Source organism: Heteronotia binoei, chromosome 12 (assembly GCF_032191835.1).
Source record: "Heteronotia binoei isolate CCM8104 ecotype False Entrance Well chromosome 12, APGP_CSIRO_Hbin_v1, whole genome shotgun sequence".
Lineage (NCBI taxonomy): Eukaryota > Metazoa > Chordata > Lepidosauria > Squamata > Gekkonidae > Heteronotia > Heteronotia binoei.
The window spans coordinates 42,498,601-42,512,196 of record NC_083234.1 but is presented as its reverse complement, the minus strand read 5'-3'; the positions used below and the strand labels follow the sequence as shown (position 1 = coordinate 42,512,196).

At 42.0% G+C, this 13,596-nt stretch overlaps 1 protein-coding gene across 1 annotated transcript in view; it reads left to right on the top strand.

Annotated features, from left to right (window-relative positions):
- Positions 1-13,596, top strand: part of PIWIL2 (piwi like RNA-mediated gene silencing 2) — an 88,150-nt gene that overhangs the window by 28,887 nt on the left and 45,667 nt on the right. Inside the window, exons 14-19 of the mRNA XM_060251320.1 lie at positions 100-184; positions 2,026-2,115; positions 2,461-2,601; positions 5,193-5,306; positions 6,314-6,502; positions 7,428-7,529. Of these exons, the coding sequence (XP_060107303.1) occupies positions 100-184; positions 2,026-2,115; positions 2,461-2,601; positions 5,193-5,306; positions 6,314-6,502; positions 7,428-7,529 (721 nt within the window). The remainder of the gene's footprint in view (positions 1-99; positions 185-2,025; positions 2,116-2,460; positions 2,602-5,192; positions 5,307-6,313; positions 6,503-7,427; positions 7,530-13,596) is intronic.

The following is a 13,596-nucleotide window of genomic DNA, read 5'->3' as shown; positions in this document are numbered from 1 at the left end:
TGGGGATTTTGCATTATTTAGTTTTTGTAACTCACTTTGAGTAACTGCTTCTGGAGTCTGTAAATGAACCTGTTGCTGTGGATATTTTTTTTCCTCCAGTAAAAATTATGGGATATCAGTCAGAGAACTTGATCAACCATTGCTGATTCACAGACCTGATGAAAGAAAAAATCCTCCTGGAAAGGTGAGCCATTGATACAATTCATGGAACTGCGTAATTATATTAATAAGCACTTCCCCCACATTCTGCCCAACCATCTGTCCTTCCCACCTCTCAGAGGGAATGGCAGCGGCAGCAGCTCTTGCGCTCTGTCCTCTACCACTTGCCTGCAGTGTACACAAAGAGAGGGGAAATCTCATTTGTTTGTTTAATTCTTCCCCCACTCAGTTTGGGTGCCTTGTGCTGCTCTGCTTGCCATTGTCCCTGTCTGTCTCTCCTTACTGCTCTGCCTACCTATCATTCTCCTAGCAGTTCTGCAGGAAGTGGGAGTGGGGAGTGTGGTAGCAACTCTTGTCCTCCCTCTCTTGCTTGAAGCTCCACTTTTGCCTATCTGGCTGAAGCAGTGGCTCTCCCTTCCTCTTGTGTCTCCCACATGCTGTAAAGAGGATGGATTCCCTAGGTCTATCAGAGGAGCATTTCTATGCAGGTGCAGACAACATTCCTCTGTTGTGAGGGCAACTTACATTTCCCTGCAAATCCTGAGGGTTCCCCATGTTTGAAGAAAAATATCTACCTTGTTGGCTCCTGATTTATGGATTTAAGAATCCACAGATGGGGTTATGTTGAAAATTAGGTATATCAATTGCTCCCATGCTTCTGCAAGTCATGCAAGCCAGAACTGCAGGCAGAGGCCTAAGGATGTAGTCTGTTCTAACCCTTTGGGAGAAAAGCATTGGAGCAGTCATAGGAGGGTGGCAGTGATGTACTTGCTAGGCAAGATATAAATGGACTTTTAAGGAATAAATTATTTGTAGTTAGTACTGTATTCTGCACAGTCAGTAGTGGGATTTTTGGCCTGGTCTCTATAACAGTTTTCAGATGTATGGCAGTGATGTCCACCACTGATTTCAATGCAGCCAAGTTAACAGACAGTCCTTAACCATCATTGACTATCTTAAACCTTGTATGATGCATTTTTATTAAAAGTCATTTCTATTGTGTTCAAATGGCACTATGTGTACTGACACTATGTATAACATTGCACCTATCTGATCCAGGAAAAGCACAGGAAATCATTTTGAGGAACTGTATATGCTACGTATTGGGAACTCAGAAGGTCTCACAGCAGGGGAATTCCTCCACTACCGTGGGTGCCCTGTCTTCCCATCTCCCTCCGGTTTCTATTCTGCACCACACTTTCCCTCTTGCTTACCATGGTGCTGTCTGCACCACACTTTTCCTCCCCCCACTCTTCTGCCCTCCCTGGCTTATGCTCATACTCCATTGCTCATGTGTGTTGTTTTGGGTGTCTCAGTAATGTCAGATTGCAACTAAGATCTTGTGATATGTTTTCATAAGTTTTAATGCATCAAGGAATTCTGTTCCTTTGTTTTTAGCAAGTTTAAATCACATACTTAGTTTACATTTTGGATTTTCTATAAACTGGGGGACTTCCCTTAGGTTTGAAGAACCATCGACCTTAGTCCTTCATGGTTTTCCTTTGCAGATTTTTTGCTCTTAGATACAGGATAGAAGAAAACTTCTATCTTTTGGAATTGTGGATTGCAGAACAAATGGCAATATACCTTTCACTTCAGAAGATATCAGCCAACTTAATTATCTCTTGAGTCACTGAATTTAGCTGTGTATGTGAGGGTATAGTGGTATAAATAAGAAGTGTGGGCATTCAAATAGGATAGTATTCAACTTTTTTAGCATGACAGCTAGCAATCTAGCACCTATCTGTTTTTGCTCTTACTATCTTAGTTTTCTTTACTGTACTTGCTGTTGACCCCAGTTAGTAATAGTAGAATATTACCATGCATACCATGTATACTATTATTCTTTCTTTATTCTTCTTGTAGCTGCAGAAGGGTGAAATCTTGCTGCTTCCAGAGCTTTCCTTCTTGACTGGAATTCCTGAGAAGATGAAGAAAGATTTCAGAGTCATGAAGGTGATGTGGGATAATTTGTGGACCAGAAACATGCATGTTTCTAGCCATAGAAAATGTAATATGTGTGTGATTTACTAATTGTATGAATTTGTTTTTGTGTTTCCATTATTTGTTAATTTAATGCCTAACTTAGTCTTTGGCTTGGAGTTGTAATTTCTAGTATACTTACAACTTCATTAAATGACTTTAAATACAGTGGTGTGTGTAGAGTTGAGTTGATCCATTGAGGGAAGGGGAGGGGAGAAAACCTTAGAAGGTTAGAAATCAAGTTTGTCTAACCCTCTTGAAGTACATATTTCTGAAGCTCTTCAATATGATTTTCTTTGCTAATATGTTAACCTATAGGAGCTTAGCCAGCAAATCAACTTGAGCCCTAAGCAACACTATACATCTCTGAGTCGGCTCATGAAAAGAATTGAAATGAATGAGGCAGCCCACAATGAACTGGCACGGTGGGGACTTCATTTGGACAATGATATATGTAAGGTAATTGAATCAAGAAGGAAACTTTGTGATCAGGGTAACTTACCTGAAGCCAGAAACCTGAGTTTTGTTTGATCCATGTACTGCTGTGGAAGACAAGTTATTACAGTCTCTCTTCGGCTATCATCCTGTATAGCACAATGTCACGTTCTCAGGGTGCAGGCAGGCAGGAGTCCAAAGCCAGTCCAAGGTCAAAGTCTAGTAAGTCAAGCAGGAGCCAAGTCACCAATGCAGAATCACAAACCGGAATCAGAAGTTAATGTCCAAAAGCCAAAAGGTCAGGGTGCCAAGGAAATCAAGCAGGTCAGGATCAGGAATCAGCAAGGAGCGTGGATGAAAGCCAGAGAATAGACTTGTTGCTTCCACAAGGTTACCAGGTCTTGGGTGGGAGCTATATGGGAGTCTCAATCAGCCTGCTCCCTGTGTGGCAGTGACTCTGCTAGAACTCAGGGCTGAGAGATCTGAAGCCTCGGCGTGCCTCATGTCTTCGCTCTGAAAGTTCTTTCTGAAGCCTGCTTCGAACTCTTGAGATGGGAGGAGGAGAGCTTGGAAAGATTGATCGTCAACAGCAGACACTGGTGCCTGGAGAGTGGTTGATGGGCCAGCTGCTGTTTGTTCAGTTGAGGAACTGGCTGGCAACTCTTCCAGGTCTGTTAACCCTTCCAGCTCTTCCTCGTCAGGGCTCATGACACACAGCTTCCTTGGTCTTAAGGGTGCCTATGGACTCAAACTTTGTTCTATTGCTTCAGACCAACATAGCTACCCACCTGAACAGTATCAGGTATCTATCAGCCATTCCTGTGGTGTGGTTTTAAGATTTGAGAGTATCCTTTGTATTCCTTCTTCTTCATTCCTTTTTACATTCTGAAGGGCTATTCATCAGTTATGAGCTGTACTCTAGATCTGAGGAAGAAAATGAAGAGAGTGAATGCAGATAGTAACTTAGGGAAGTTCAAGCTGGATGTTTGCTAATGTTTCTTTAGTGTAGTTAGGTGGAATTTTTGTAGGAATTAACTAGGGTCTGTTAGAAATATTCTTTTTTATTTCCTTTTCAATTATTGAATAAATTATTTAACTGAACTAAGTAGCTGTAATGATTTTACTGTGCTCTGCACATTTTGGGAGGGACTGCTTAGGAAATCAAAGGCTATTCTGCATGTTCTTCCTTTGTTGCTGTGAGACATATAGATTCCATGTCTAACACTGGTTATGAATAGATTGTCATTCATTGTTATTTTTATTTTATTTATTTAGTCGATTTGTATTCTGCTCTTTCCCAAGAACGGGCTCAGGGCAGATAGCATCATTTTAAAATCACAATTTAAATTATATAGTTAAAAACAAATAAAATAGCAGTAGATCAAGCAATACACAAGTTGTAAACCAAATTATAGATGGCATAGTTAATATTTGCAGCATGCTAAGATCTGTGACTATAGTTGACGGTAGCGCAGCAGAGATGGTGTCATAGCATAGATGCCAGTCGATGGGTTGGGTGCCCGCTGCCTCAACCAAAGGCCTAGCAGAATAGCTCCATTTTGCAGGACCTGCAAAAAGGTAGTAATTCAGTGAGGGCCTGAATTTCTACAGGAAGCTGATTCCACCAGGCTGGGGCCAAGGCCGAAAAGACCCTGGCTGAGGCAAGTGGGACATCCTTCGGGCCAGGTATAGTCAGTAGAGGTTGTGAGCTAGATTTTAGTGCTCTGGAGCACACGCGAGGAGAGGCAGTCCTGTTCGTTACATGCTTCTACGCAGGGGGTTTTTTCTGGAAAAAGAGGTGCAGGAACCTCTCAAGAGGGAAATGAAGGAAAAACACACAGGCCCTGAATGAACTTTTAAACATTTTTTTTGAGAATTTTGTTCCTACAGAGAGGTTCTGGAATTCTATTCCACCATGTTCCCCCAGGGAAATAAAGCCCTGTTTCTGCAACAACTTCTGAATCTGTAGGACAAAGAAAAACAGCTATCTTGCATTTGCACCTGCTCCTGAAACATTGTGTATTCAGCATACATGTACAACAGAAGTATCATCTAGGCCAAAGGTTAAGGATCCAACCCCCTGGCCCTAGAACAGCACTCATAATGCATGTTTTTAAAGCTTATAATTTCTGGTGGTAAAATTTATCCCTTCACGTATCTCTTGATTAGAGTGACAAACTCCACCTCTTCTCCGAGGTGACTACAGCATGCAGAATAATTGCTGTTGTATAGAGATCAGATCTGACTGTCTTGAACATAAACCAGACTCTGAAAATGGCTTCTTAGGGAAACCAGTGGGTGGACACTGAAGAAAGTCAATTTCTGGCTGTAGTTGCTATAAAGCAGAAATTTATTTAAAATATCTATGTTCTACTTTTCTTCTGTTCAATGGGACTCAAAACAACACTTTACACATGCCTAATTTCTTTCTCCCTAATGCTAGATTAGAGTGTCAGTGGTGACTCAGTGGGTATATGGCTGGGACATGCTCTGTGGCCCATTTGTCTGTATTGATTCAAATGTTGGGACTGAGATCTGGCATTAAAAACAGGTTTGCAGTTTAACCCTGATAACCCATAGCTTTATTATTTTTGTGTTGCCCTTTGCTGTTCTAGACAAAAGGACGTGTTCTTCCCATGGAAAGGATCAACTTGAAGAATAATTCCTTCATTACATCTGAGGAGTTAAACTGGACCAAAGAGTGTACCAGAGAACCCTGTATATCTGCAGTAAGTTAATTTTGAGGCATAGACATAGAACAATAATTTTTGCAGCTTTTTCCTCTAATAAACATTTAAGAACACATGAAGAGTGAAGTCCTAGTGCTTCCCTTTCCCTCTCCTTTCTGAATGATCCCAGTCTCCTATGTGCAAAACTGGGTTGTGTTAATTTTTTTAGATTTTGTAGCATTAGCAACATTGGTTGGTTTTTATGATAATTGGAATATGTATCATTTATTCCAATACTGTGAAGGAAGTTCTTGGATGTGTAAATGAGTGTCCTGTTCCTAGTGAGCATTCAGCATCACTTACTTTAACTACTTTATAGAGTATATTCAGTTTTGTCCTGTTGCCTGGTTATAGACCAGTGGTGGTCAAACTGTGGCTTGGGAGCCACATGTGGCTCTTGCACACATACTGTGTGGCTCTTGAAGTCCTCCCCACCCCATCTGCCAACTTTAAAGCGACTTGGAAAATGTATTTAAAGTTAAAGTTGCTTTTTTTCCACCTCTTTTTCTCTCCCTCCATTTGCCTTCGTTCCTGCTCTCAAACAACTGATGTTTATGTCTTGCAGCTCTCAAACATCTGATGTTCATGTCTTGCAACTCTCAAACATCTCATGTTCACGTCTTGCAGCTCTCAAACATTTGATGTTTATTCTATGTGACTCTTACTTTACACAAGTTTGGCCACTCCTGTTATAGACCAAAGTATTGTCAGTGCAGACTCAAGGCAAGCAGTTGATTCTGTATTACTAGTGGACAATTCTTTAATTTTTGACACAGATAATTAGAAATGTCCAGTGCTTTCCGCTACACTCGCTTGCTTGTTTCTTGACCTAGGGAATCCACATTTTAGGAATCCATATTTTGCTTCCTCAGTAGTTAGTGGTAGTGGGTTTGGGAAGTGATTAGTTATGTTTAGCAGTTGATGGTTATGTGATGAAGAGACAACATTGTGTTTATGATTGCATTTGTTATTTAAAGAATATGCTGATTTTCTTGTTCTTCCCCTAGGTCCCAGTTCGTTTCTGGGTACTGTTTTATCCAAAACGGGCAATAAACCAAGCACATGATCTAGTTAGCATGCTGCAGAAGACCTCTGGTGCTCTTGGAATTCAGTTAACCCCACCTGCTTGGAAAGAAGTGAAGGATGACCGAATCGAGTCTTATGCCAAAGCCATCAAATCAGTACTGAGTACTGAGGTACGTGGGTATGACAGACCCCTTCCACTTCCCTCCTTCAGAGGCTAGATTTTCCCTCTTTCTTTTTGTCCCTTCACTGACTTGGGCAGCCTTGGTATTGTATTCCCTTTTCTCTTGAGGAAATTTTGACTGTCCCTCCCTGTGACAGTAAGGTATTTTGGCTATTTGCTCAGCCCAGGAACCTGAGGGGAAGGAATTGGATTCCTCTTCTGAGGAAGACTGTTCCACTGAGGAACCACTCTAACTGTAAGAAAATTCTTCCTAATGTTTAGTCAAAAATTCTTTCGATTTAATTTTAACCCATTGGTTCTGTTCCGACCTTCTGGGGCAACACTAAACAACTCTGCACCATTTGCTATATGATAGCCCTTCAAGTACTTGAAGATGGTTATCATATCTCCTCTCAGTTGACTCTTCTCTAAGCTAAACATACCCAGCTCCTTCAGCCTTTCCTCATAGGACTTGGTCTTCAGGCCCCTCACCATATTTGTTGCCCTCCTCTGGACATGTTCCAGCTTGTCTATATCCTTAAATTGTGGTACCCAAAACTGAACACAATTCTCTAGATGAGGTCTAACTGGAGCAGAGTAAAGCGATACCAGCACCAGCATATACTTGCTGACATGAACCTCCTAAAGTCAACTGGGAGAGTTGTAGAAGGTTCATAGGGGTGGGATGGCATGAACCAAGGTTTGTGAACCACAAACCGGACCCAGTTCAGTTTGTATTTTGGTAATTGCCCATCCCTATACTCATATAGAGCTCACTGTTCTATGATAATGCTCCATTATATCCTCTTGCCAGTACCAACTCTGCAGTTTCCAATAGTGTTCAGTGTACAAATACTTGATCTTTAGTGGGAGTATCACAATTATAAATATAACCAGTCACTTGTTCTCTCTTCTCAAACACCTTTTATTTGAAGGGTACAGTACAGTTGGTAGTTTGTATCATCACTGGGACCAGAGATGACTTATATGGGGCGATTAAAAAGCTGTGCTGTGTACAGTCTCCAGTTCCTTCTCAGGTGAGACATTTAGTTGACAGAAGAGTTATTGAGCTGAGGATGCTTTAAAAGGCTGAGTCTATGCAGAGGCTTTTATGAATGCTGTATATGTGTCCAGTACACACTCAGACTTTGAGGTCCTACATATATGCTAAACACAAGGGTGGAGACAATTCCAAGGCCTAAACTGTGCCTGCACTGTTATCAGTCTGAAGTATAATGCCTGCTCAGTCTATGGTAATGTTCTCTAAGAACATCCTGTGCATCTGATTTCATGCTGCATTGCTTATTCAGAAGCAGGAAGTTTTTTCTGTGTGTTTTAGTACAAAACTGAATAGAAAAAAGATAACCAAATGAGGCAGCAGAACATCAGGTGGTGTATGTATATGTGTGTGTGGCCTCCTGTAACTCAGTGTTAAAAGATTTTTGTAGTATAAAGTTGTTTTATATTCAGCAAACTCCTGAAAGAGGAAGAGTAATCTTGGGATTTGTTAGTGTGGCGTAAAGATACTTTGAAACCTCTTAATACTTGTGCAGGCATGTGCTTGCACTTATATAGTAGCCTGAATAAACATTTTAAAGGAAATTTCATAGAACTTACCATGTTTAAAATTGCTCCCCTGAGAGAGAGGTTGAAAAAATGCTGCTGGCTAGAGGAAGATCCCAGTGGTCCACCAAAGCAGCCCAAAAAGGGACAGTTAATAAATAAGAGAGAAAGAGAGCATACTGCCAGAGGGGAAGAAAATTACTGTGACATTGACAGTAATGAAAAGAAAGAGAGTAAATTTCTTTCTGTTGAGGAGAAAGGAGATTCCAGAAGAGTCCATTAGATTTTTTAAAGAATGAAGACTTTCAATATCTCTTGTCCAAAACCATGGCAGCCCTAGAGCTTCAGGAATCTCCCTCTAGGGAAGACCACCCTCAAGCATCCTCCATGTCCAAAAATTGCCCCAAAGGGAAGAAGGAATTTTTTCCCTAGAACCAATACACTGAGAGGGATTTTCCCTTCCCAGTGTTTTTTTTAAAGTAGTTGATAGACAAGTGGGCAAAACCTTTAGCAAGCAAACAGTACCCAGGCTTCATTTAAAAACTATATGCACTGCCATCATTCATTACAAGTCCCACTGGTAGATGCTCTAGTCACTTTAGGTTACTATCAGAAGATGGGCAAGGCAGTATTAGAGACAATCTAGATGAGGGTGGAGTTTGCATTGAGAAAAGCCCATGAAGCCATATCTTTGGCTATTAGGGCATCTGCATCAGCCTCTTCATATCCAGAGCTTGTATAGTTTGGGCAAGAAAAACCATACAACTCCTTCCAGTCACCATTTGATAGAAGGAGCCAATAGAATCTTGAAAGCCATTTCTTTCACAGCTGATGCCACCACAGATGCCATGATCTTTTCATCTGCAGCAGCTAGGAGAACTTTATGGCTTAGAGCTTGGCAAGTCAACTAAAAATCAAAAGCTTTTTATCTACGGCTGATAAGGCACTTGATCCTCTTTCTTGAATGCAATGACTTGGCAACAGTGATCTATGCCACAGTCACCTCGAGACTAGATTACCGTAATGCCCTCACATGAGGCTGCCCTTGTCCCAAACCCAGAAGCTTCAACTAGTGCAGAATGCTGCAGCCAGGCAGTTAATGGGGCTTCCTTCACGGGAACACATTCAACCTGTGCTGAAAGTGCTGCATTGGTCACCTGTTGCTTACCAGATTCACTTCAAGGTGCTGGTTATCACCTTTAAAGCCCTATATGGCAGAAATGATAAGCAGGACCAAGGCATGACTCGGATGGAATTTTGGTGGGAGGGGACACCTGCTGCGTTTCCAGTCATCATGGATAGACTCACAAGCAGACTCATGGGCCTTAGAAATAGTTTCTCAAGGTTACCCCATAGAATTCAGAAGAACCTTACCATACCAGTTTGTTATTTTCTCCGTACACAAAGATCATGCCAAAAGAGCTATCATGTACAAGGCAATTCAACATCTATTAGACATTCTGGTGGTAGAGCCAGTTCCATTAAACCAATGGGGTCAAGGAATCTACTCCATTTTTTATATAATCCTCAAAAAGAATGGGGATTGGTTGGCGATCTTAAACTATAATTTTTGAACGACTTCATCAGATTGCAGCATTTCCATATGGAGACTCACAAGCCCATCACAGAGGGCCCATAGCTCAGAGAATATCTCGCCTCACTGGATCTCACTGTAGTATGCCTACATATTCCAATTCCACCATTACACAGGCATTTCCTGGCTTTCTGCGTAGGGATAGCAAACTTGAACTTCAGAGCACTGCCCTTCCGACTATGCACTGCTCCAAGGGTGTTCATGAAAAGCATGCATATTTACCCATACTCGGACAATCTGCTAATCCAATCCAGCTCCAAGGAAAAGGCTTTATGGGACATACAGGACACCATTTGATGCCTACAACACTATGGATTCTTAATCTTGCCAAGAGCTCACTTTCCCCAATACAGAAACTGGAACACCTGGTGATATACACCAGATGCAGTTCCCTCTTTCTTTTGGAAGAAAAAATACAGAAAACCAAACAAATACTGTGATTGATCAGCAGCAGCAGCTCCTCCCCACTCCTAAACTTGAGCAAGGTGATGGGCCTCCTGATGTTAAACAATGATGCAGTACAATGGGGATATTTCCACATGAGACCTCTTCAGACCATATCAGATCCAGATCATGGGGAAGAGGGACACCTCCATACAAAGATCTCTGAAACCCTGTCTCACCCTGACCACTCCCAGCATGGGAAAGCCTGAAATGGTGGACCAAAGAGACCTATGCCAGGGGAAAACATATTATGTTGCCTGGGAACTCCAACTCTACACAGACACCAGCCTCAAGGGTTGGGGAGCGATCCTGAACAAAGAGTCAATACAAGGTCAGTGGTCCCAGAGTGAGTCCCATCTACTGATCAGTGTCCTGGAATTGAGAGCCATTTGTCTAGCTCTCCTCTGCTACAGCAATAGGGTAAGGTATCAACATGACCTGATCTATTCTATCTATATCCTAGACATCCCAGGGAGAAGTCTTGACATACACTGGATGTTCAAAGATCTCTGAAACCCTGTCTAATGAGAACTGAATGCATCAGGAAGACAGAGTCGATGTTCATTAATATTTCTTCCCCTGATCTTCAATTAGCTTTGCAGTTATGCATTGCAGAAGCTTATAAATCTCTCAAGACTGAGGTCCCTACAAGCATTACAGCACACTTGGTGAGAAGCACAGCCACCAACATTGCATTTGCTAAACACGCATCAGTAGAGGGAGTCTGCAGAGCAGCAATAATGATCATCAATATCAATGTTTGTGAGCTATTATAAGCTGAATGTGTGATTCTGCAGATGCCTCCTTCAGCAGAAGAGTATTACAACACATACTCCCTGAGGAGAGCAGTGTCCCACCCAGTGTTTACTGCCCTGGGAACACCCAGTATATTCTCTGCTTTAGAGGGAGGGCAACAATTGGCATTTACCATGAAGGGTTCTTCTTCTCTGAGGAAAGGAGGACATCTTGCCCCTCTCAAATACATTTCCTCTCATTGCCTCCACTTTTCTGACTAATCTACTTTTCAATCTTTAGCTGAGTTGTACATTTGCACATTCTTACTGTTATAAGTTATCTGTTCTGTTCTGGCTATACATTAACTAGTCTTTACATATAGCAGTGTTCCCTCTAAGCTGCAGAGTCTTGTGAGCAAAAATTCTACTTTGTGAGCTACTGGCATTTAAATTCTGAGTTACTGCATAAATTATTGTGCCCTGGGGTCATCTTTCCTGAGCTAAGACAAAAATGTGTGAGCTGAAGGCTAAAAATCTGTGAGTTAGCTCACGCTAACAGCTTAGAGGGAACACTGCATATGGGGACTGCTTTTTGCAGTCCTCGCCACTCAGGAAGAGAAAAATTACTTTCCAGGACTGTGAGAATCATCCAAGATGTCCTCCTTTCCTCAGAGAAGGACTCTTCATGGTAAATGCCAGTGGTTGTTCCAATACACAGACTGTATTTGGGCAACTTTGAAGCCTTAACAAAAGTAGTGAACATTACTTGTTCATGGATTCTGTGCAGTGCAGGAGCAGCTTTGGGCCCATTTAGCACTTCTAGCCAAGAACTGGTGCCCAGAGTCTCCTTCTCTGAGAACAGAGTCTGAAACTCTGCATATGTCTTGAGGGAAGAAACAAGTGACTTCCTACTTGAGCCATTTTCAGCTGCTTCACAAGCAGCAGCCCTAATAACACTTTCCACTAATTTATTTGGTAAGTTCTTTTTTTATTTGTTATCTTTAGTCTTTGTCCTTTCTTAGTTTTTTCTTAAAGACTGTAGATTGGACTTTGACAGTGTTTTATTTCATGAGGGTTTTGTCAAGTTGCAGAAACTGCATGTCGTACATCTGAGCTTTTCTCTAAAAAAACCACAGGTAGCAAAGCAACTGGAGTATGTCAGTGCTTGGATCTTCTCCAGCAGGAGGCAGGGGCACTGGTGCAGGTGGCAGGGGCACAGTTTCTTCTGCAGGCTCGGCGGCTTCTGCAGGGCCCCCAGCACCCATGACACCAGTCGGTAGTCTGCCAATTCAGCCTGATCCAGTGTTGGTTTTTTCAAGAGAGAGTGGACCACTGTCTCTTTAAGAGGTGTTGGAAAAAGCCTTCAGAGAGGAAATCTATTTATGATATCCTGTACAGGATGATGTAGCTCCATCCAGCAAGCTTTAATCAGCCAGGATGGGCAAGGGTCCAGATAGCATGTCGTCGGGCACACAGTGGAGAGGATTCTGTCAACTTTCTGCAGGCTGAGTGTTGTAAAATGATCCAAAACTGATCTGGAAGACAGGCATGGCGTCTTGAGTTCGCATACTTTTTCAAGTGTGGCATGACGGAGCAATGAGACGTTATCTGCAAAAAAAGTCTCACAGCAGATATCCACTTCCCTAACATTTGGTCTGCCTTGTGGCAGGGTTGTGAGGAACTGAATTTTACTAAACAATTGTGCTGGGCGCGAATTTGCAGATGCAATCTTAGCCGCAAAGTTAGCTTTCTTTGCAGGTTTGACTGCCATCTCATAGGACCTCATAAACTATAGGATGTTCTAGTCGCTTTGTCCTGAGTACACTGCCACTGCCTCTCTAGCCATCTGAGCTGAGAACGGGGGCACAGATGACACTGGGGGGAGATCTCATCGATGCCCATAGAGAGCTGGTCATGCCAGGACTCTTACTGGGTCATTTAGTGAGTCACTGATGGGCCTCTGCTCCATATGTTTATCCAATCCCCTCTAGAAGCCACCTCCTGTGGCAATGAATTCCATTTATTAATCACTCTTTGCGTGAAGAGGTATTTCCTTTTATCTATTCTAACCTGATTGCTCAGAAATTTCATTGAGTGCCCACAAGTTTTTGTATTGTGAGAAAGGCAGAAAAGTACTTCTTTCTCTGCCTTCTCTATCCAATGCATAATCTTGTAAACCTCTATCATGTCACCCTTCAGTCATCGTTTATCCAAGCTAAAGATCCCCAAGCACTTTAACTTTTCTTCTTATGGAAAGTGTTCCAACCCTTTAATAATTCTAGTTACCCTTTTCTGCACTTTTTCCAGTGCTATATCATTTTTTTTGAGTGTGGTGACCAGAATTGTACACAGTACTTCAAATGAGGCCACACTATCAATTTATACAGAAGCATTATGATACTGGCTGATTTGCTTTCAGTTCCCTTCCTAATAATCCCCAGCATAGCATTGGCCTTTTTTATTGCAGTTGTAAACTGTTTCGATATTTTCAGTGAGTTATCTACCATGACTCCAAAATATGTGTCTTGGTCAGTCTCTGCCAGTTCAGACCCCATCAATGTGTATCTATAGTTAGAATTTTTGGCTCCAATGTTCGTTACTTTGCACTTGGCCACGTTGAACCTCATTTGCCATGTTGACGCCCACTCGCCTAGCCTCGACAGATCTCTTTGGAGTGCCTCACAATCCTCCCTTGTTATCACCAAGTGTCATCCACAAATTTAGCCACTTCGCTGCTTACCCTCAACTCCAAATCATTAATTAACAAGT